The sequence below is a fragment of the Delphinapterus leucas genome, chromosome 2, assembly GCF_059928025.1.
Source record: "Delphinapterus leucas isolate spDelLeu-1000000601 "Yukka" chromosome 2, BTC_Dleu_Yukka2, whole genome shotgun sequence".
Lineage (NCBI taxonomy): Eukaryota > Metazoa > Chordata > Mammalia > Artiodactyla > Monodontidae > Delphinapterus > Delphinapterus leucas.
The window spans coordinates 44,230,252-44,254,585 of record NC_143130.1 but is presented as its reverse complement, the minus strand read 5'-3'; the positions used below and the strand labels follow the sequence as shown (position 1 = coordinate 44,254,585).

The 24,334-nt window shown below is 39.9% G+C and overlaps 1 protein-coding gene across 1 annotated transcript in view; it reads left to right on the top strand.

The window, feature by feature from the left end:
- Positions 1-7,101, top strand: part of LOC149750011 (cytosolic carboxypeptidase 4-like) — a 141,634-nt gene extending 134,533 nt beyond the window's left edge. The window contains exon 3 of the mRNA XM_089906830.1: positions 954-7,101. Coding sequence (XP_089762956.1) covers positions 954-1,246 — 293 coding nt within the window. The 3' untranslated portion in view covers positions 1,247-7,101. The remainder of the gene's footprint in view (positions 1-953) is intronic.
- Positions 7,102-24,334: the final 17,233 nt, after the last annotated feature.

Below are 24,334 nucleotides of genomic sequence, written 5' to 3'. Positions count from 1 at the left end.
TTCCCCGCTTCTTCCTCAAGTGTATGGGGACAGACATCACCAATCAATCAAAAGACATTTACCACCTGAACCCAGATGTGGTCTAAGAATACGTTTCAACACTACGATACTCCATGTGTCTTCTGTCAGCAAAGAAAGGATAAGTCTGTCTTTCATCAATGCATTCTTCATAAGATCTATTCATGTCAGTACACTCCCTGTGATTGGCAGAGAGTGTGTTCCTGATTTCTTCTGCAAAGTGAAGGAAGTATTGCAACTCCAAGATTAAGCTTCCAGGTGCTTCCCTCTTTTGTGAAATCTCTCCAGGATTGGCTTCAGTGTCATAAAGTCAGTCATAAATTTCCCAACTCAGTTTCTGTACTTGACTCCTATTTCTACTGGGGAATGTGAGGCACCATCCTAACCACAGACTTTATAATTGAGAAGGGAGAGAGCTAACAGGTACACACTGAACAGCAAGCAATATGCCAAGTTCTTTATAATCACATCCTTTAGTTTTTATAACAGCTGCAGGAGGTCAGTATTATTGTCCTCATTTTACAGATGAGAAAGCAGCGTTGGAGAAATTAAGTCATTTGGCTGAGGTCTTACAACTGGTAAATGATGAAGATAAGATTCAATCTCAGATCTGGGACACCCAGCATCATGCTGTTGGACTCTGAAGAGTAAATTATTTCTTTGGTGGTCTTGCCAAAATCTGATTCTTGGTTGGTTTTGATGCCACTAAGTACTTATGCTTTGGATAACAGCCTTGAGCTTTAACTTTATACTCTCTTGAGTCTTGCAGACCATAGAGGCAGATGGAAAATGGATACATGTACATTAGATGTGTATTAGAAACAGCCTGTTTCAGGCTTCATGCCAGTCACGTGTAATACTGGCTTCCTGGAGATTATCTGGGTGGAAATGAAAAGTGTACTTACGTTAATTTTCTTGTGTCTCTTTTTCTGCAGGGCAGCGCCCATACCAGGTGATTACTGCTCGAGTTCACCCAGGAGAGAGCAATGCCAGCTGGGTGATGAAGGGGACCTTAGAGTTCCTGGTCAGCAGTGACCCTGTGGCTAGGCTCTTGAGGGAAAACTTCATTTTCAAGATCATCCCCATGCTCAACCCAGATGGTGTCATCAATGGCAAGTATGTCAGGCACCTGGCTCAACCTAGTCCGCATTTATGTTACCATGGTAACATGTTGTTGTTTTGCTCAATGGGCTTGACTGGAGAGGTCTTGGTACTCTGGCAGGAATAACTTCTCTTGGGTTCTGTTACCTGGTACAAATAACAGGGTAATCTCCATATACATTAATGTCAATCTCATAGTTCCTTTGAATAGAAAGGTATAGACTCATTGGCAATTAATAACAGAGGAATCCATAGAAATAATCTCATCTAACACTCCTTTTAAAAAGGAGGGAATTGGTGTCCACAATAATCAAATGACTCCCTCAGTTACTTGGTTAGTGACAAAGTCAGGGCTCAAATTGTGATTTTCCTGAAGTTAAGACCAATGCTTCACAAAAATAAACTCAAAATGGATTAAAGACCTAAATATAAGACCAGACGCTATAAAACTCTTAGGGGAAAACATAGGAACAATCTTTTTTGACCCACCTCCTAGAGTAATGGAAATAAAAACAAAAATAGACAAATGGGACCTAATGAAACTTCAAAGCTTTTGCACAGCAAAAGAAAACATAAACAAGATGAAAAGACAACCCTCAAAATGGGAGAAAATATTTGCAAATGAAGCAACTCACAAAGGATTAATCTCCAAAATTTACAAGCAGCTCAGTATCAAAAAAACAAACAACCCAATACAAAAATGGGCAGAAGAACTAAATAGACATTTCTCCAAAGAAGACATACAGATGGTCAAGAAGCACTTGAAAAGCTGCTCAACATTACTAATTATTAGAGAAATGCAAATCAAAACTACAATGAGGTATCACCTCACACCAGTTAGAATGGGCCTCATCAGAAAATCTACAAACAGCAAATGCTGGAGAGGGTGTGGAGAAAAGGAAACCCTCTTGCACTGTTGGTGGGAATGTAAATTGATACAGCCACTACGGAAAACAGTATGGATGTTCCTTAAAAAACTAAAAATAGAATTACCATATGACCCAGCAATCCCACTACTGGGCATATACCCCGAGAAAACCATAATTCAGAATGACACATGAACCTCAGTGTTCAATGCAGCACTATTTACAATAGCCAGGTCATGGAAGCAACCTAAATGCCCATCGACAGACGAATGGGTAAAGAAGATGTGGCACATATATACAATGGAATATTACTCAGCCATAAAAAGGAACGAAATTGGGTCATTTGTAGAGACGTGGATGGACCTAGAGACTGTCATACAGAGTGAAGTAAGTCAGAAAGAGAAAAACAAATATCGTATATTAATGCATATATGTGGAATCTAGAGAAATGGTACAGATGAACTGGTTTGCAAGGCAGAAATAGAGACACAGATGTAGAGAACAAATGTATGGACACCAATGGGAGAAAGCAGTGGGGGAGGGTGGTGGGATGGATTGGGAGATTGGGATTGACAAATATACACTAATATGTATAAAATAGATTAACTGATAAGAACCTGCTGTGTAAAAAAAAAGATTAAAAGAAATAATAAAACAAAACAAAATGAACAAACAAACAAAAAAAGACCAATGCTTTGATTTGCTTCTATTTCCTGCAGATAAATCTTTATTCTCAGTTGTATTTTACTGGATTCTGGATACAGCTGTAATAAAAGTGTCACTTTATCTAAATGGAATGGCTGAAATGGTTGAAAAATGGCTGTGGAATGGCTAAAAGTGAAAGGACTGAAAAATGGTTGGCTGCAAGAGGGAAGATTGGGGTGGTGTTTCTCCTGGCCTAGCTCCTCCATGCCTTTCAGAATGTATAATAGGAAAGGTGAATTCCAGTGTTGTAAGGGGTCAGCATTTGCAGAGTTGTGAGCTGAGGCCCAGATAGAAGAGCAGGTTCCCAAGATCACTGAGTCAGTGGGTTGGGGTGACAGGATTAACATTCATACATACCTGCCTCAAACTGTGGAAAAAGACTTAAAGCCCCTTCCTATGGTAACAAATGATTCTTTTTTATATAGGATTAGACATTGGTATCCTATGGAAATAAACAGAATACAAGGTAAACAGAAAAATTGAAAGGAAAAATAATTTCAAAAGCTAAAAATAAAAATGCAGAAGAAGTTATAATTTCAAATATCAGTTTTAAAGAGGCAAAAGCATATGTTTAAAAACTGGGAAAATAGAGCAATATTGAAAAGGTGAAACAGAAGAGGTAAAATGAGAGTTATAAAGAAATTAAAAAAGAAAACAAAAATTTCAGAGATAAAATTACAGTGACTTAAAATTAATAAGAAAATGTTTAAGAAATATAAAATAATAATTTCTTTCAGGAAATAAAAACCCAAAATAAATGTTAAAAGGCTGAGAATAGACTAGCTTCAAAGGAAAAGCACAAAAAGAATATTGTTAAGTTAAAAAGGTTAAAAATTTAAAGATGATAAACTAGAAAAAGAGGATGAGAATAAATTCCAAATGATAAAATATGTTAAATTATGCCAAAATGCAAGCAAGTTAAAGCTAAAGGCTGTAAAACTAAAATTTCAATAGATACCACCAAAAAAAAAAAAAGAAAAAGGAAAGATAAGTAGGTAAGGAAAGCATCCATGTGTTCTAACAAGATTCCTAGATTTGTAGCTTCCAGATTTCTTTTTTTTTTTGATGGTAGTTTTGGTGGGCAGAGAGGAGGGTCCTTCCTCTTTGCATATGGTGACTGGTTGGTCTTCAAGCACGTGTGAGGCTTGGGAGTCCAAAGGCCAAGTCCTTCAGCAGGTGGCATCAATCAGGCCTCTGGCAGCAATCAGGCTTCCTAGATCTCAAGCTGGACAAAGCCCTAAAGCAGTATCCTTTCCTGGTCCAACAGAACTCAGCTGGCTCCTACCATGTGTTCCTTTAACTCTGGAGATCAGCTCCAGGGCCTCAGTGCATGGCTCCTCCCTGCTTGAGGGGCTAAGAGTTTTACTAGCAGGCTTACTGAGCCTAAATGGGTGGAAAACAGCTCTGCAAGCCATCTTGAGAGACATGACCTCTTTTCAACATTTTCTCATCCAAGTTGGCTCTTCTCTGAAGTTACATGTTCCACTGAATTGTCTGGGGTCTGGTAGAGGATGGAAAGAGCATGGGATTCAGAGTCATAACTCTAGTCTGGAATTCTGGCTCTTCCTCTGACCTACTCAATTTTCTCTTCTGTTGGAAGAGGAAGCTCCCTGTTGACCTGTGTTGGTAGAGGTCTTATAAGTCCAAAGTAACATTCAAGCTCTGGAATAAATACTGTAGTTTTTTCCATTTCAAATGCTTACACCTCTGAATCAGAGGTTTGATCCAGGTCTTTGGTTGAAAGGTTAACATGGTCTCAGTCACTGAATATCCTCCTGGCCTGGGCACACATTATTTCCAGCTCATAGCTGGTTGCTTTGGGCTCCCTAATGGCAGGCCAGCTTCTCTGTGACACCATCCATCCATCATCCATCGTCATTACCGTTATTTATTATGACTAAATTACCCTTTTTATTTATATACCATCTTTCATCATGGAGCTCAAGGCACTTCGTAGGTTACTTGGATCACCCATACAATTTTGGCTGAAAGGGATTTGGAAATCATAGCATTATTCTACTGAAAAAAAAATCCCCAGGTTGTTGCACATCATTACCAAAAGACTTGAGACTGCCATGGAATCATAACATCTTACAATAAATGGGCTTAAAAGTTTCAGCTCAGGGCTTCCCTGGTGACGCAGTGGTTAAGAGTCTGCCTGCCGATGCAGGGGACATGGGTTCGTGCCCGGGTCCGGGAAGATCCCACATGCCACAGGACGGCTGGGTCCGTGAGCCATGGCCTCTGAGCCTGCGCATCCGGAGCCTGTGCTGCACAACGGGAGAGGTCACAGCAGTGAGAGGCCCGTGTACCGCAAAAAAATAAAAATAAAAAATAAAGTTTCAGCTCACGAACCCTTAGAACACACCTAACATATGGTTTATCTAACTTCCACTTAAATGCTTCGTTGACATTCCGTTTCAGGACATACCCATTCCATAGTATATAATTAGGTGGATTTGTTTTTCTTTGTTTTGATCTTTGCCTTGTGAATTTTACACATTTTGCCTAAAATGTGTAGCAACAAGGATAAGATCTAATCTCCGTTTTACATGCCTTAACTTCCTCAGGTGAAGCCCTCTCCAAGTTTGATGTGGTTCAGCTAAACATTGCTTATGTGGTATTGTTTCTGATGTTCTGATTGTCATTGATTTTCTTTGGACACATTCCTATTCATAGGCTTCTAAACATTAACAGAACTGCCCTGTGTGTGGTCTGACCAGCAAAGAGGCAAGCTTTTTGCCTAAAGATTAGAGAGCCTGAACCTGAACTTGCCACTTAACCTACCACAAGATGCTTTTCTTTCTCTCCCTGCTAGTATCATGCAAAAGTACTTATGAAAAAATGTATAATATTTCTGTGTACCTATCATTATGTACTATATTTTAAAATCATAGCTGCCTTCATTTAAATGCTATGACTGAAAGTTAAAGGTATCACAAAAAACCTTACAAAGGAATTCAGGTTTCATACTTTGCAAGTTATTTGAAACTTCAGGAAATCACTGTATTAGAAGACTCAGCTTTTAAATAAAAAAGATTCTGCCAGGCTCAAAAAAAAAAAAAAATCATGGACCCCTGTGGAGTTTGCAAAACTGTGTAAAGGTGGAGTAGTTTCCTTGTGTGGTGATGTTAATGAGCCTCTGAGGATGGCTGGGAGGTTTTGATAGCAGTGGTCAGGGAGACAAAGCCAGGATGTTCTAGCAAAGATATAGTGGGTCTTGTCAAGCCAAAGATCTCTTAGCAACATATGTCTGTAACAGGAAAACAAAATACAAAGATGGTTTCCAAAAGAAACAATTTACCATCTTGTTGGCCTGGTAGTTTGTATTGAACTGGGCTGAGTTCAAAGTAATCCAGGAGGACTGATGCAGTGATCCCTTGTTTCTTATAATTCTTTCCAACATGGGATAAAAGAACAAGGAGACAACCAGTTGGGTTAGAGCAGAAGTGATAATGGCGGCTTGATTAGAGTGGGGAGTGGGGAGAAGACAGGTGATGACTTAAAAGGTCAACATGAGAAGTAAGTGAAGGAGAGGAAGAAATCTAGCATGATTCCCAATTTTTGGACTTTGCTTGCTGGGTGGAGGGTAGTGACAAATAATTTTTATAAAATCAACACCCAGGCCAACATTTTATTCCCAGGAGAGTCAGAGTATATTTATTCTTAGTATATATACAACGCTGCAAACTTGATTACTTTCTTCCAAGGCCATTGTGGAAGAGATGTAAACAACCACAAAGAGCAAAAGACGTGCTATAAGTAAACACACCAAGGTATTAAGAAGTACTAGGCTGAATGCTCTAGTGGAAACACATGAAACTATAAAAATCAGATAAAAATCTTGACAGTTTTAACTATCTGAGACCATTTAAATTTACTATCGATAGTCTTTTACTCTGTGGATTGTGAAGCCTTTATTTTACTACAATAAGAGCACTCACAGACTTTATAAAAAATATTTAGTACTTTTTATAAGCCAAGAAAGAACCTTGCTCTTTTACATATATTTTCTTATCTAATAGTAATTATGGCCCAACCGAGGTAGATCTTCCGTATAATTTTCAGGTGCAGAAACTTGAGTATACAGGGGTGAAGTCTTCAGTGCAGTTTAAATAGCTCATATTACAGAGCCAGAACTAAAACTTCTGTCTATTCTACATTCCTTTTCTATAGAGATTTAAGGGAATTAGAATAAAAGAATCTTAAAATGTTCTAGCTGAGCAGGTTATTGTATATTATTTAGCCCCAGTCCTTCAAATGATAAGGAAATTGAGACTAAAGAGATAAAATGAGTTATCACATAGCCTAGTTCAAGGCAGAAATGGCATGAAAAATTGTCTAGGTAATTAAAACACTCAAGCAAATAGACACACACACACACACACACACACACACACACACACACACACACACACACACACACACACACACTCTGGCACACATATACCCATGTCTACCTCCAGAGCCCATGTTGATTTTAATCTATCAGCTCTTCCCAAACTTGGATGGAGATGCAAGTAAAGCCTCAGCCCCATCAGCAGATGGTCTCTGAAATTAGTCTTGTTGACCTTGATCTTCACATCCAGTGTGACTGGGATGAAAGAAGGCACAGCCTCCCCTGCTTTCTGCAATCTTGGCCCAGGATGAGCGAATTAGTTCATCCTCAGTTTTCCTTCATGGAATTTGAATTCCCAGTGTGGCTTGGACCTCAACACTCTACCGTGTCCTGCCAGCTTTCTCCTCTGGAGAAGACATACTTCCTGTTGATGCCAACTTTTGGCTGTAAACAGCACCCAGCTGACTTTGAACAGTTTGGCCACAGGGCTGCCATTCCACTGCCCATTCTATTGTACGTTTTCACTCAAGTAACTATTCAGGGTCACAAAATGCTTATGATTATCCCCATTGGGTTCACTTCACCTTTGGGCTGGGCTATGCCTCTTTTCTCCTTTTTTGATATGTTCAGGGCTTCCCTCTTACGTGACCTCAGCTCTAACTTTTAATGTATTTCAAATCTCTTCAATATAAAAACATGTAGCAGTGATTCTCAGACTTTCGGATTTCTCAGATCAGTTACATTTGAAAAAAAAACGGACTGTAGTAAGTATATAATTTTTAAAAATTATGCTCAAGAAAGAATGGAAGATACTCTCTGAGCTCCTAAACAACAGACTGGTGAGAAATTCAACATTAGTTGTTTCTTGGGCTGCCTCCTCACCTACCTACAATCATACAAGCAACTCAGGGGTTTTTGATGCTAGATCTTTAGATCATGGCAGTAAGCATTCTTGCCCTTCATACTATGATACATTTGCTACTGGCCTTGAAGACTTCCCTGTGGGTAGAGAGCAGTGTAGTCATTGAATGAATTTGTTATTCCCATTGTCAATCTTCCTGGAAAGGAGTAGATCCTGGAACAAGAAAAGATGCCTGACAGATGGACCTTTAGGGGGGAAGAGATAATTCTCTGGAGCTCGAAAGTGAAGAAACTCTGGTCTAACCAGAGGGTCCCCCTAGGTCACTGAGGAAACATGGTATCTGTTATGTGGAAGAGGCTGGAAGAAGCAATCCCTCACATGGCTGCTTGAGAATGAGAACAGCCATATCAATAATCAGTTTTAAATTTTCTGTGAGTAGTTATCATCTGTTATATCATTTATTCTTAGTAAAGTGTTAATAAGCCTTTTCGTCTTGTTTCAGCTGTGTTATTGAGGTTGAAATAAAATGTCTATGCCTCAGATTGGTGCAGAGGATCAGTAGCAGTCATAGGTGGAGAGATTCCTACGGGAACAGTGAATAATAAGTACAATGGCTAATATGTTTTAAGAGTCGTGCTCCGTATAATTGGGACATTTAAAAAATAAAATAACTTCATTGTCTTCTAATTATAAAAATGATACATGATACAGTCAAGATAATAGGTGTTAAAGAAGAAGAGATTTGATTCACACTGGTGGTAGAAGTCTGAAAGTTCAAAAAGGGGATGCAGGGGCTTCCCTGGTGGCACAGTGGTTGAGAGTCCACCTGCCGATGCAGGGGACACGGGTTCGAGCCCTGGTCTGGGAAGATCCCACATGCTGCGGAGCAGCTAGGCCTGTGAGCCACAACCACTGAGCCTGCGCGTCTGGAGCCTGTGCTCTGCAACAAGAGAGGCCGCAATAGTGAGAGGCCTGCGCACTGTGATGAAGAGTGGCCCCCGCTTGCCGCAACTAGAGAAAGCCCTCCCACAGAAACGAAGACCCAACACAGCCATAAATAAATAAATAAATAAATTTTTAAAAATTTTTAAAAAAGGGGGGGATGCAGAAGAAACCAGGAGATTTAACATTTGCAGAGGCGGGCACTGCCTACAAGCATGGGGAAGCAAAGGGAAGAGGTGGAGTTACCAGAACCCAGGGTTGGAAAGGCTCCATGATGCTGGCGTGTGGAACTCTGAGAAGGGAATCCGACTTGGCAAGGGCTTCAGTGGACCAAAGGGTGCAGTTGAAAGGGTGAAGGAATGAAAGTATCCAGATGGCAAGGGGATGCATCCCGCCTGCTGCTGGTACCTATGAGAAGATGCAGTGATGCTAGTGCTATGCGTCTTAAGATGCAGGAGTTCAGCCAGTCCCCTGCTGCTGCCCTAGTCTCATTAACTGGAACTGGGAAACATAAAGGGTATCCTTTTCTTCCTCTTCCTGCCTCCCTATCTCCCTCTAGTGCCTCTTCGTTGGCAGAACTTAGCAGGAAGCCTACTGGCAAGGGAGTCTGAGCGTTGCGATCTGTAGAGTTTTAGCTGCGGTGTGACAGAGCGGAGGATAGAATTGTGGGCTGAGAGCTCAGAGACAGTTGGTGAGAAACAAGCACAAAGCGTTGGTTTACCGAGTGTCCAACACGCACTTGCATCAGGCTTATTATTGTTTATATGTGACTTCTTTGTTTTCAAAAACTAAAATGGTTTTATTGTTTCCAATGGGGGAAAAAATGAGACATCGTTTTTGTAGAAAATCCTAGTGTAGAGAAAAAGCTTAAAGAAGAAATTAAAAAGCACCCAAATTTGGGGCTAATACATTACGTTAATCCAAGGGGCATTGTTCACATTATCATCCATGATAATTACATTTTGCCTGCAGAATTTTGTAACCTGGAGGCCCTCCCTGGGTCAGGCTGCCCAGAGAGAAACACTGTTAGCAAGCTGAAGAAGGTCCATCAGCCATTTGTTTATAAATTGACCGCTTCAGGTATATCAGCTATTTCCTTAAATATATTTCTATATTCATACCCATGTTAACTTTCATAAGGTAATGTATTTTGTAGTATAGTTTATAGACAGACAGCTTCTTCCTACAGCAAAGAATACAAATGGCATTTATAGTTTTGAAAAGAGCAATCTCATGGTCTTGATGGGCCATAATTGATTTAAACAATTCTCCATTATAAACAACAGACAGGTGAAGAGTCTTGTTAGTCTCTGGGCAAATTTCTCCAGTCATTTCCTTAAGATAAATTCTTAAAAGTAGTCTGTTGAGTCAAATGTTACACATATTTTTTATTTGATGTATGTTATTGCCAGACTACTCTCTATAGAAGATACACAGATGTATATTCCTACTACTGATGGATGAAAGGGCCTGGTCCCCATACCTTGTTAACACTGCACATTATCACTCTTTTTATTCCTTGTGAATGTAATAGGATAAAAATATGATTTTAAATTTTTTATACTTATGAAAAAAGTAAATATTTTACTCCCATTTTGCAAATAAAAAAAAAAATCTGAGGCAAAAGACTGGGTGACATATGCAAGGTCAGCCACACAGCTGAGTCAGGAATTAAACTCAGGTTGCAAAGCTCGTGTTCTTTCCACTTGGCTGTGCAGCCCCACTTATGTCACAGCTTCCGGATAGTCATCTGGTGACTCTCCTTTTGAATGTTGTTAGCGTAGAACTTGGGAAGTGGTAGGTGCCTAACACATATTTGTTGAGTCTAACTCAGGGTGCCTGACCTTTTCTAAATTCTTTTTAATGTGTGACCCTCCAGGTATATCATCCCAGACCAGAACAAGGGCTCTAAGGGGCCTTGAGTTACCTCCATCAGAAATGAGCTTTTGGATACATCTTCAGCTAAATATTAGCACTTAAGTATTGGTGTACCATCGACACAATGTTTTACTACAGGTTTGCTTGGAAGGGAAAATTTGTATCCTATCCATTTGAGGTATGATTTTTGTTGAACCTGTGGGCATGATACTTAACCTTCTCCATGTCCTTCTCCTCCTTTTAGCCACTGTCTTGAAAGAATGACAGAGGACACATCAGGGAGTGTGATTTTATGCCTGGGTAGTCTCCAACAGGCTAAGGTTTAATAAGTATCTTCCAAGCTGGGAAGATTTGTGCCCTTAGGTCTCCTGCTGGATCACATAGGGAAGTGATTGGCTTTTCTATGGACTCACCATCCATGTTTGGCTTCTGAAGCATAGAATTTCTGTATGCCTGTGGATGAGTTCTGCAGTACGTCCTGAAAATCAAGAACAGCAGAGCACACTCCTTCCTAGTGGGGAGAAGGAGAAGCAGGAAGAATCAGGGGAGACCAGCAAAGGCAGAGGGATATTGGCTGTCAGATGGTCAGCCTCCCCATGGGTCTCTTTCTCTTTCTCTCTCTCACTCAGCAAGGCACTGTGTCCTCCTGTACAAAGGCCAAAATGTCACAGGCTGAAGAGCCTATAAGGAGAAAGTCCTACATTCTCTGTGGCCTTTGGGAAGATGAATGATTGAGTCCACGATGTCTGTAGAAATGGTGCTGATGGTCATGATGACATGACATGACGTGATACAACATGAGGATGATAACTCCCCTTTGAACTCTCATTCCAAAGTTTCAGCTCCAAATTTTCCTTGCAGTGAGGCCAGGCAATCCAGTGGTCCTGCTGTGGAATCTCTCTATGGAATGTTTGCTGGCCAAAGGTCATATTTCTTAGCAGTTAAAGCTTAGCCTACAACAGTCATCTGTCCTTCAATATAGAACCCAACTGCTCTGCCTGGGAGCTGACAAAGGAACTTAAACTTGCAATCACGGACTTCTGAAATTTAGATTGTTTTGCTATTTCGTACTCTTTGGAACAGAGTTATCAGTGGATGGATATTTGTGCTTTATTTGTTTTTAGGAAAATTTTAATTTTTTGGACATGGAGCAAAGGTTGGCTATTTGGATGGAAATGTCATTCTGGGTCTGGTTCTACCCTGTTTGCGGGTCTCTGTGTTAAGGGGCTCTGGGAAGAGGTAGGCAAGGGGTATTTAATCTCTTTCTCTTTGCTTTCCTTTCCTTATATTTGAAAATGGGGTTATTCTGATCTAGAAGGGGTTATTCGATCGGAAGAACTGTAATTTTCTCCATTTACCTCCTGCCCTCACTGAAAAAAAGGAATAATGGAAGTATTAGTCCGTTTTGAATGCTAAGATACTCTCTTAGGCACAAAAAGGCAACATTTACAGGAATATTTTAACCTCACAGGTTTTGAAGATAACTACAAAATGAAAGACAAACATGCATTTGAAATTGTTTTAAAAGATGCAAACGTAACTGTTTTCTGCCTTAAATACTTTCCTTGTAAATATCTGCCAGTAATTCTCAAATCACGGTCTGTAGAGATTTTGCAGGACAACAATGATGTTCCTTCTAAGAGATGGAAGGAGGTAAAGAGATCCATGAAGAGTGTAGCATTTGGTACAACTGTCCAAACCTCTGTGCATACCCCATAGGAAGAGTGTGAGCTAAGGGAACATTTGAGGGTCTTGGTTCTAGAGGGAAATGTGACACAATCTTGCTGATGAGCTTGTTCTTAGAGGTCAAAATGAAAATTATTTGCTCTGGGAACTGTTAAGGTCCTGCTGCTAAGTCATTTGCATAGTGTTAAATGATGCATAGTGCTGGGTGGAGAGTTCTGGGAGCATGTTTCCAAGGGCTTCCTTGCTCACACCCGTTCCTACCACAGCCTGCACACCGAGAGGGAGTCAGGAGCTTGACTACTACATTTGCCTTCTTCAGACATTGCAGTGCTGAATAAATATCACCATTTATTATTCCTAAATTTAGGGTCATTAATTATATCAGCATAAACCTAATTTATGCCATCATAAACAGCGATAATAAATGCTACCAAATGCTAATACCCAGCTCTTGCCAACTGTGCCTGTAGTTGATGGGTTCCCCCCTTTCTTCCCAGAAGCATTAAATTAAAAATGATTCAGTGTTGCAGAATCATTGATCAAGTTGGAGCTGAGGCTCTTGGGGAAATGCATTTGTTTTGTTAAATGCTTTTCTCCCTCATTGGCTGGGCAACTTTTGATATCTGTCTGCACTCCAGTTTTTCTCTGTTCCTTCCCCTATAGGAGGAAGAAATGGGGGCAGGGATGCAGGCAAGGAGGGAGACAGATGGGCATCTATTCTTCTTTCTTGATTTCCCCTTTAGACATCGCTCTTTTTCGTGTCCCCACTCTTAACACCTTCTTTCAACATGCACTTAGAAGCCTCTATAAAGCAAACCCTTGAGTATAATATAGATATGTTATTTCACAATTCCCATCACATCTACCATGTATTTAATGATGTATGTCACATGGCTCCCTAAAATTCATGAAAGTTTATAACTGGAAAATAGGAAGCACAGACCTGACAGCTCCTGCCAATACTGAGGGTGCTTTTTCTTTCGCCATTTACTCTTGGGGAGACTCTGCTTTTATGAAGGAAGAGGGAGAGCCTGTCCCCTTATTATCAGAGCTATAAGAAGATCTCATTGCTTTGCTCAAAGGAAACTATTTGTACTTTTTCTGCCTTCCCCCTGGCTCGCTCTTCTTTTCCCATCTGGGATGACTGTGATTGTGGTGTAGTACAAGGAATTCCCATCAGGCGATCAGAAGACTCTGGTTTAGGTCAGAGTTGTGTTCTTTCCATCCATGTGGCTTTGGACAAGTTGCTTAACCTCTCCACTCCTGTTTCTTCAAAGTATTAAGGGGCTAGTAAACCCTAACCACTGCACCTCACCTAATTATTATCATGGTCAAATACCATAGTACTTTGAAACTGTTAAACACTGTATGGAATTATAAAAGTAAGGGTTCCTCTGATGGTGTTCTTTCTTTTTTTTTTAACTGGAGGAAGGAATATTTCTTATTTTTAACTTTTTAACTGAGGTATAGTTGACATACAATACTACACTAGTTGCAGGTGTGCAACATAGCGATTTGACATTTATATACTAATTGATCCCCATGATAGGTGTAGTAACCATCTGTCATCTTACAAAGTTATTACAATGTTATTGATTATATTCCCTTTGCTGTACAGTGCATCCCTGTGACTTATTTATTTTATAATTGAAAGTTTGTACCTCTTAATCCCTTTCATCTATTTTGCTCAACCGTTCAACCCCCTCTTCTCTGGCAATGACCAGTTTACTCTCTGTATCTATGAGTCTGTTTTGTTTTATTTTGTTTGTTTCCTTTGTTTTTTAGATTCCACATATAAGTATGTAGATTTTTGGTTTGTGGTTACCATGAGGCAATACAGTTTTTACTGGCCTCCCACAATATTTTATGTTTTTGATGTCATATTTTATATCTTTTTATTTTGAGTATTACTTGACTATTTTATATATAGATGATTTTACTACTTTTGTCTTTTATAATAACTTTCATATTAGCTCTATAGGTGGCTGATCAGCTACCTTTACTGTATGTTTTCCTTTATCAGTGAGATTTTTTTTCTTTCATAATTTTCTTTTTTCTAGTTATGGCCTTTTCTTTTCATTTAAAGAAGTCCCATTAACATTTCTTATAAGCCCAGTTTCATGGCCATGAACTCTTAGCTTTTGCTTGTTTGGGAAACTCTTTATCTCTCCTCCAATTCTGAATGATAATTTTGCTGGGGTAGAGTATTCTTGGTTGTAAGTTTTTTCCTTTCAGCGCTTTGAATGTATTGTGCCAGTCCCTTCTGACCTGTAAGGTTTTTGCTGAAAAGTCAGCTGATAGTCTTCTGTTTTTCTTTTGCGGCTTTTAAGATTCTTTCTTTATCTTAAACATTTGGCAGTTTAATTATAATGGGTCTTGGTGTGTGTCTCTTTGGGTTTATCTTGTTAGGGGCTCCATGTGCTTCCTGGACTTGAATGTCTGTTTCCTTCTCCAGGTTAGGAAGGTTTTCAGCCATTATTTCTTGCTTTTCTTTTTTCCAAAATTAAATAAAATAAATAAATAAATTATTTAAATTGGGGTATAGTTTCTTTGCAGTGTTGTGTTAGTTTCTGCTGTACAGTGAGGTGAATCAGCCGTCTTAAAATATGCTTTCTGTCTCTTTCTCTCTAGTTTCTTTTTCTGAGAACCCTATAATGTGAATGTTATTACACTTGATGTTGTCTCAGAGGTCCCTTAAACTATTCTCATTTTTCAAAATTCTTTTTGCTGTTCCAGTTGGGTGATTCACACTAGCCTGTCTTTCAGATCACTGACCCATTCTGCATCCTCTAATCTGCTGTTGATTCCATCTAGTGTATTATTCGTTTCAGTTATTGTATTCTTCAGTTCTGATTTGTTCTTTTTTATATTTTCTATTTCTTACTCTTTGTTGAAGTTCTTGCCGAGTTCACCTATTCTTCTCCCAAGTTCATGAGCATCTTTATGATTATTTTTTTAAACTCTTCATCTGGTAAATTGCTTACCTCTTTTTTGTTTAGTTCTTTTCCTGAGGTTTTGTCTTGTTCTTTCATTTGGAAGGTATTCCTTTGTCTCTTCACTTTGCCTGACTCTCTGTGTTTGTTTCTGTTTATTAGGTTTATCAGCTACATTTCCTGGTCTTGAAAGAGTGATCTTATGTAGAAGCGATCACCACACAGGTGCTCCTGTGTAGGTGGTGTGTACCGTCCTCTCATGGTTGGGCTGCAAGCACACTGGTGGGTGGGGTAGGCCCCCAGCCTAGCTATCTGCAAGGCCCGGCTGTGACTGTTGCAGGTGCCCTGGTGGGCAGGGCTGCTCCTTGGCAGGTCTGTTTCTGAGGCCTGGCTGAGACTACTGCAGGTGTGCTGGTGGACAGGTCTGGTCTCCCAGAGAAAGAACCACTTTGGAGGGGCTGGCTTGGGTGGGTGGGTTGGGTGTGGAGCGTCCTCAGGGGAATGCTGGGGCAGTGTGCATGGTATTAACTAGATTGACGGAGAGGGGCGGAGATAGTGCCCACCAGCACCAGGCCAGCTAGGTGGAAGGAGAATAAAAAAAAAAAAAAATGGCGTCCACCAGCACATCTTTCCCCAGAGAAAGTTCCACTCGGTCCCAGCTCACACACTATAAAATTAGTTGATGAATCTCCTTGTAAGACCCAGGCACTTTTCAAGCTGCTGACTCTGCACTGGGACTTGGAGTGGCTGAGTTTTTGCAGGGTCTTCAGGAGTGGAGTCTTGGGTTGCCACAGCCCTCTGGCTTTCCTGAATGTAAGCCGACCTGATCTTCAGAGGCAGACATTATGGTCATTCGTCTTCCTGGTGCACGTCCCACAGGCTGGAAAGCCCAACACTGGGCTTGGACCCTCACTTCTCAGGGGGGATCTCCATAATTGTGATACCCGTCCCATTTGTGAGTCATCCCATGGGGGCGTGGTAGGTTCTGACTGGGTGACATCTCTGCTACTCCTGCCTGTCTTGATGTGGTATTTTCTTTATGTCCTTAGTTGTAGAAAATCTGTTCTGCTGGTCTTCAGGTCATTCCCAGACAGATTTGCTCATATGTAGTTATAGTTTTGATGTGTCTGTGGGAGGACGTAAGCTCAGGATCTTCGTACTGTACCATTTTGATCTGAACCTTCTTGTTTTTTGTTGCTGAATTTCAATGGTGGGACATGCAAAGTTCTTCTCAATGGCCAAGCCAAGCAGGCTCTTTCCTGCTTCCATTTCTGTTTCTCAAAGAGATCCAGGATAAGATTTGGCAGGGATAGATGAGATAGGTATTCTGCAGAGGATGGGATAAGGTCAAAGGTGAGAAAACCTCCTTTAATATATATATATTTAAATATATATATATATCATATATATATACAATTACATGTATATTTATACAGTTTATTCAATCCTACATGCACGCCATAATTTTAAAATCACAGTCGCAAGGACAACAACCTCTTTAGTTAGAGCTTTGGTTGTCCTTGTGATTATGACTTAAAAATTATGGACTGGGTATAGGGTTGAATAAACTGTATAAAATATACAGCAGTAGAGAAGTTTAGAGCTGGAGGAATTCAGCTAATGCCTTTTTTTCTCCTCATGCTTACTTTTTTTTTTTTTTTTTTGCGGTGCGCTGGCCTCTCACTGTTGTGGCCTCTCCTTGTTGCAGAGCACAGGCTCCGGACACGCAGGCTCAGCGGCCATGGCTCACGGGCCCAGCCACTCACGGCATGTGGGATCCTTCCCGGACTGGGGCACAAACCCGTGTCCCCTGCATCGGCAGGCAGACACTCAACCACTGCGCCACCAGGGAAGCCCCATACTTACTCTTTAAATAAATTTAGTTGTCCCATTGGAATGGACAAAAATCTGGCTTCTTGTCTTTTAGAAGCCAGCCTGTAATCAGCCTCAGCCTCCATCAGTGCATCTCCAGGAGCGTTTCAGGACGTCTGTAATGAGCAGTGTCTGTGGTCGGTGGAGCCTGTCTCCCCCAGCCTAGGGACTGTCTCTTTGGTGTACCAAGTCTCAGCATCACAGCCTCATTGCCCACCACCCACAGAAGCCTAGATTCCTAGGAAAGCACACCCCATCAAGAACCAGAAAGAATTGCATCTCTAAGTATGGCATTGGGGAACTGCCAGGAGGCTTATGCTTTCAGATTCTGGGTCCTTCTTCCTGGCTAGCCAGAATTTATAAACAGGAAAGTCTAAGGCAGCACATAAACCTTGGTAATGCGGATCCACCCTCCTTGCCCTGATTTTCAGGTTTTGTTTCCTTGCAAAAGGTTATGTATCTCTCTGAGCCACCTAGCCCTTTTGAATTATTAGTCTTATTCCTTTATTGCCCTGCTTCCTTCTTACAAATATGCTCCTATACATCTTCACTGCGCAGGAAACTCTTTTGTATTTACAGCTTCTCTCTGTTCCTCACCCCACCCCCTGGCCCAATAACAGCCAAGGAGATAAATAAGAAACATAACTCTTTTTGGCTATTATTTTTTTTCTTACCCTGCACAGTAATATATATATAATAACAAGAAAACAAATCTTATTACTAAAGTAATTACAGTAAATAAAAAATAACGGAGAGTAGAGCTTAAGAAAGGGGCATGTCATGGGAGTGATTGCAACAGGATTTTTAAAATTTAATTTACTAGCGCCAGTCTCACTGTTCTGTTGATGCCTCGCATAGGAGATTGTGTCTAATTAGAGAGTGTTGTTATTGCTCTTTGAGTACACCTGCCCCTATCTGACTTGTACCTTGGGTCTTTAAAGGGGAAATCTGGCTCAAGGAGTTCCTCGAGAAATTTCCTTGTTGGCAGCCCTATGTTGAGAACAGCAGCATTTTGCATCCTAAGTTGTATAATCTTCTAAACTTAGGAACTGCAAAGAATTGCATGGCATCTTTCCCTCTGACTGTAGATAATCTCCCCCTTAATCACCCAAGTAGATGGGTATTTACCCTGTCATTTGTGAATTTCTGAGTAGAGGTCACAGTGCCTCCCTTAGTAAAATGTGCTGGTGCTGACCAGTTCTTAGAGTTTAAATGTTTTTTTGTTGTAGCCAATCTAATTTTATCTGAAAGCAATTTATGTCCCTTTGTTCTTGTATGGCCCAGAGTGGAAATGGGGAACAGTTATTTTTCTTCATTAATTATGGCTATTATCTCATTTATGATAGCCATCTTTCCAAGTACTTTTGGCATTTGAATCACTTCTCTTCTTTAACCTAAGTCCTTGTATGGGCCGCACTTAGTATCTTTTAACTATAATGTAATTGTCACTGTTTGGTTTCCTTAGCCTTCTTCAAGTTACTCTTGGGTGTGGAAGGCAGATTAGGCACGGCATAATAGCTTTATCATGCCTCTTAGCATCATTCTTCAACATCAGCGTCATAACAACAACAATCACATTTATTAATCCATTATGTGTGTACGTGATCTTCTAACGTATTCTGGCTGATTGACCTTAGTCATCCACACAGTTGAAATCCAGGAAAAATGAACAGTTTAAACACATAATATACCACCTCCTCTCTCAACCATCACTGCTACCACCATCATCCCTATAAACACAGCCAACATCAATGATAAGAAGATGACAAGTATATTGAGCATTTAACATGTGCTTGACAATGCTAAACATTTTACATGCATTATCTCTTTTAATCTTCACAACAGTCCTCTGTGATAAGTACTGCCAGTATGACTTAATCATGACGAAACTAATATTTTAGGAGCAAAAGGGCATACAGAACACAGATAAAAATTGAGTGAAGAGGGTGTAGAATCTAGGTTTCTGTACGAGTGTGTGTGTGTGTGTGTGTGTGTGTGTGTGTGGTTCTAGAACCTGCCTACTTACCACTACATTATACATTAAATCGAAAGTTAAGAAATCCTATAATGTTAGCATTGGAAAGGCTCTTGCATTTCAACAAATCTAGCCCTGCTCTCACTTTATAGAAGAGAAAAAAGATGCCTAGTCAGGTTCAGTAGGTTTTTAAATCCATACAATTTTAGACCTGAGTTTACAGGCTAGGTTTAAAATTTCTCCCACTGAATGGCCATTCATGTTAGGATAATGCATTTGCAACCTATGCGGACATTCATTAATAACCTTATGTGTAATCTTATGACATTTAGGCATGTAAAGCAAAGGTAAGTACTTTCTTAGGGCAGAGAACACAAAGAGTTTTGCACAGAAAAGGACCAAATGCTAGAACTCCCTCAGCCTGCCTAAGATGGCATCCCAGAAATGATGAGACAGCAAAGGGAGTTTAAAAATGGGAAGCAGAAGTTTCTTAGAAGAAAAATGAAGGTTTTTTCCAGGCCAACATTTCCCAAACTGGGTCTGAAGGACACTAGCAGATAGGTGCTAATAATTGATGTTTCATAAAATAGGGTGTTATGGTTGGAAAACATACTGCAAATTTCATGTAAAAAGATTTCTTTGTTGCAGAACCTACCAGTTCTGTTGGAATATTAACATGCATGGAGACTATCCAATAGGGGGTAAATTACATGGCATTTACTGAATTTATTCAAACAGGGTCAGTTTTGTTGATATATACCTAGAAGACCTAGAGGAGTATTAGTTATCCCTCAACTTGGAAAGTGTGGCTCCAGACTTTTAACTGAGATGCAGACATAAAATTAAGCTTATTACTTATAAAGAAGTATATTAGTATAGTGGCTGAGAACATGCATTCTGGAGCTGGATTGCTTGGGTTTGCCGCTTACTGGCTGTGTGATCTTGGACAAGGAACTTTTATAGGTTGGATTATGTGGGAAACATATTCTGAGATGGAGATTTGCTACAGGAGGTTTATTGTAGCGTGTTCTTGTGAATAACACCTGTGAGGGAACAGGGGTAGCTGGATCAGGACTAGGGTAGAGTTGAATTGTGATGCAGATATTACAGAAACCTCAGATGGTGAATGGGAAACTCTACAGCTGGGGTAACCTTTGAATATCCTGAGTTAAAGCAAGTGGACTGAGCCTTTCCTTTGTGTACCTGACTAATGACCAGTCACTGAATGTGGGCTGCCTCTGAGGAGTGGGTGCAACCTTGGGCAAAGAAGATCCCTTTGCCTGAGGACAATTCCTAGAGAAGGTGCTCAACCATGAACCAGTAGCCAACAGCAGCTGAGAAATGAGTTTTTCAGTCCTAGGCGGGTACTCTGAGGGACACACCACAGTATCCACTGTGCTTCACTTTTCTCATCTGTAAAATGGGCAAAATAGTTGTACCTTCTTAATAAGGTCATTTAAATGAGTTGTACAATGTGCCTAATATTTACTAGGGCTAAACAAGTGTTAAAATAATTAATATAACAAATAATACTTAAGATACATACCAGTTTATCATGGAATTCATAGTTAGAGTTAAGCCCATGAAAACCAAAAGAAAAAAAAGGAGAATATATTTTTTACTCCTAGTGAATTAAAAACAATTTTAGTCCCTCTATGTTATCATATATTCACACCAGTGGGCCTCTGTATAGCTTTCTTAGGTTGGGACAAAAAGGCATCTTCTGGTGTGTTCTTTCCCTAATAATGTAGGTCTCTGTGATGAGAGCAGTCTACTTCTTCAGAAGGCATTCCCTTGGATATTTCATGTATTAGGCAAACAACAAACAAAAACAAAAAAATTTAAACCAGACCAAGAAGTGAGTTGAATAGAGATTACTAGATATTGACTAGTACCTAGGAAGCTGATTGTGGTGTTGACTTGATCTAAAAGGAACTATATCCGTGGAAGAGATGGCCTATCCTAAAATGATGTCCAGAGATTTGATACTAGAGAAGCTGAGGTCTTTCTCTAAGTGCAGTGTTAAGTGAAAATGTCCAAAGCTTGGGCTGAACTTTCCAATGTCAGGGCAAAGAATTACAGTGTTTGAAGTCCTGATTAGGCTGGGCCTCTCTCCAGAAGGAGGCTGCAGCACATTAAAGCCCATCATTTGTGGTAGTAATTCTGGAAATTCAGACAGCAAGACTCCCTTCAAGAGTAATCGAGGCTATTGAAGTCCATCTGATCTAATGTAGGGCAGACTTTTAAAAAAATGGAATATGACATCTAGCTATTAATCTAGCCATCTTGACAGTGAATTATTGGGTGTTCTAACTCAGTGGTTTTAGCCAGTGAGAGACTTAGCATATGATGCATGCAATATAATGGATATTCTCCTTGGGTAGGGCATTTAAAGGTGATTAATAGCATTATATACATATGTGCGTGTATATATATATATATATCTGGAAGAGTTCAGAATTACTGGTTCAACCACTTAAAGTCATTGAATAGCATAAAATAGCATATATATATCCACACTGTATATATATATATATATATATATATATGTGTGTGTGTGTGTGTATCTGGAAAAGTATTCAGAATTACTTGGTTTAACCCAGGATTCCATTCTACTGATAAAAAAAAATAAGCTTGGAGATTTTATGTTACTTATAAAAGTTTACCCAGTTCTCCAGCATAAATAAGATCAAGTCAAAAGACAATTGACTTCCATTCTACTGATATTTCCATGAATGTAATTTCTCTCCGGCAAACATCTTATTCCTAATGGATTAATTCACAGAGGAGGATAGTGTGAATTATAGATGAATATATTTCTGTGACTTAATCATTCAACCATGGAATATTAAGGAACTTAGCACTTAGTCCAGCTTCCCATCTCGTGTTTGATATTCCTTTACGGCCTTCCTGCCATGTAGCCAAACATTCTGTGCTTTAGCAGGTCTGTAGTGTATGAACTTATTTTATCTCATGGGAATTTATTTAACTGCTATATTCCTTTAGCAAGTCATCTCTTGAACCATGCTAAAATATCTCTCCTTGAAACTTCTGTCCTCGATGTCATGTAGAATAAGCTGAATCAATCCTCTTCAGACCATTACTTAATTGAAAACTGCCCTCACATCACTCCCATGAGGCTTCGTTTCTCCGGGGTAAGCATCTTTAGTTCCTTCTAGTTCTCCTGTGATGTGTGTTTTTATTCTTCCACTATCCTGATTACTCTCTGAATTACCTCACTCATTAATTCACTAAAAGTTTATTGAACATCTGGTAAACCTGTGATGTAACAATGAGCAGAGTAAGCTGTTCATGGTGTAGAGGTGGAAAAAGACAAACACGGTATAATTCAGTGTTAGAAGTGATCTGATAGCTGTTAGCTGTGGAGATGCTCAGAGGAAGGGTGTGTAACTTAATCTCGGGGTCAGGGACAACTTCCTTTGGCATCTGCATTGGGAGCTGAAGGAAGAGTTAGCCAGGAGCAAAGCATGTGTGGGACAGTAGAGGTAGGAGGGTGCAAGAACTTTCTATAGGAGAAGCTAACATGCTTAGAGTCTAGGAATATTTAGGTCTCTATTACAGTGGGATTCCCGGATAACCACCATTATCATTCTCAAAACCCAACTGCTATTAAAGAAGTCTGAAGCATGAAGTCTTAAGGTCTTTTGATGGCCTAATCATATTGCTAACTCATTTTCAACTTAGTGTCAAGTAGAGTCTCCAACTCCTTTTTTATACTAATTGCCGTTGGCATGAATATTTCCAGCTACAACACTGTGTAGTGGATCTGGATGGACCAAGTGCTTGAACTCACACTTATTCCAGTTTCATCTGATTAGATTCCATTCTTACGAAACCACTTTGGCTCTTGAACCTGCCATCCATTTCATTTGCCTCTGTTCTAATTTACATGGAGTCTTCAGTGCGGACAAGAATTTCTTTTATCTTTTTACCAGCTGTTGATACATTTGTTGAACTTGAGTGAATACATATCACCCAAAACATAGATCCATTTAGTTACGATCATTCAACCACATTCTAATCTATTTGAGTGCTGCCATTGAACCTATCTTTCTTTATATAACATGCAAGGGTATCTTGAGAGACGCTTGCAAATTACTCACTGAAGGCCTCTTAAACTGTCTCCTTACCTAATAACCTGTCAAAGTGTGAAATGAAGTTGGGCTGGCACAGCTGGAATAATTTCCTAAGTTGTTCTTGGTGATAGGCTCTGGTTTCTATGATTTCTGCTTCCTTTTCTGGGCAGCCCCAAACTTCCCTGTTAATGTGTCCCAGAAGTTTGCTGAAGGTCAGTGTCAGGCTCGCTGACTTCATCTGCCATTTTCTCCTTTTCACAAATGGAAGGGCACTTGTCCATCTTCGGTTTTGTTCAGAATTCTCCATAGATGACTGCCATTGTCTCAGGCTAAAGGTGGGCTCAGCCAGAGCCTTTGAAAAGTGAAGAGGAGACCTCAACTCCTCTTGACTTAGGCTAACTCAAACTTAGAGGCATCTCTAGGTACTGCAGTTATTTGTTTTCCCTGTCCCCAGAACAGGCCATGCACTGTGCTTATCAGGATGATTATTTAGTCTAAGGGCATGAGAACTGCAATTCTTTTGACCTTAGGTCACTGAACTGAATGATACACATGGGTCAAAAGCATTGTGGCTTCAGGTATTTTAATCTAGAAAATTGTTTATTTTACTTCTATTGACTTAATGCTCTTTAGTACCAATAGAGCTCCTTCTTGGATACGATTAGATCATAGACTGTAAAGATTGTCTGAACATTTTTTGATGTGTGACACGTTATAAAATATATGTCCTGCATATCTTAGGCACTTTTTAATATGAAAATGTTGACCACATGTGGTAAGCTTGAGGGAGGTAAACAGCAAAATGCCAAAATTAATATATTAACATATATATTAATATAACTTGGGGAGCAACTTAAAATCAATGATTAAAGTCATCATGTGAGAGACTTTTTCTACTAAAAGTGTTTTCTACTCCAATTAAAATTCTGGTAATTTATATCAGTGATTTTAAAATGTGGTTGATCATCAGAATGCCTTGAGGAGCTTTCTAAAAGCACAGAGTCCAGGGTCACCTCTTTAGAGCTTCTGATTTCTGATTCAGGAAGCATAGGTGGGGCCT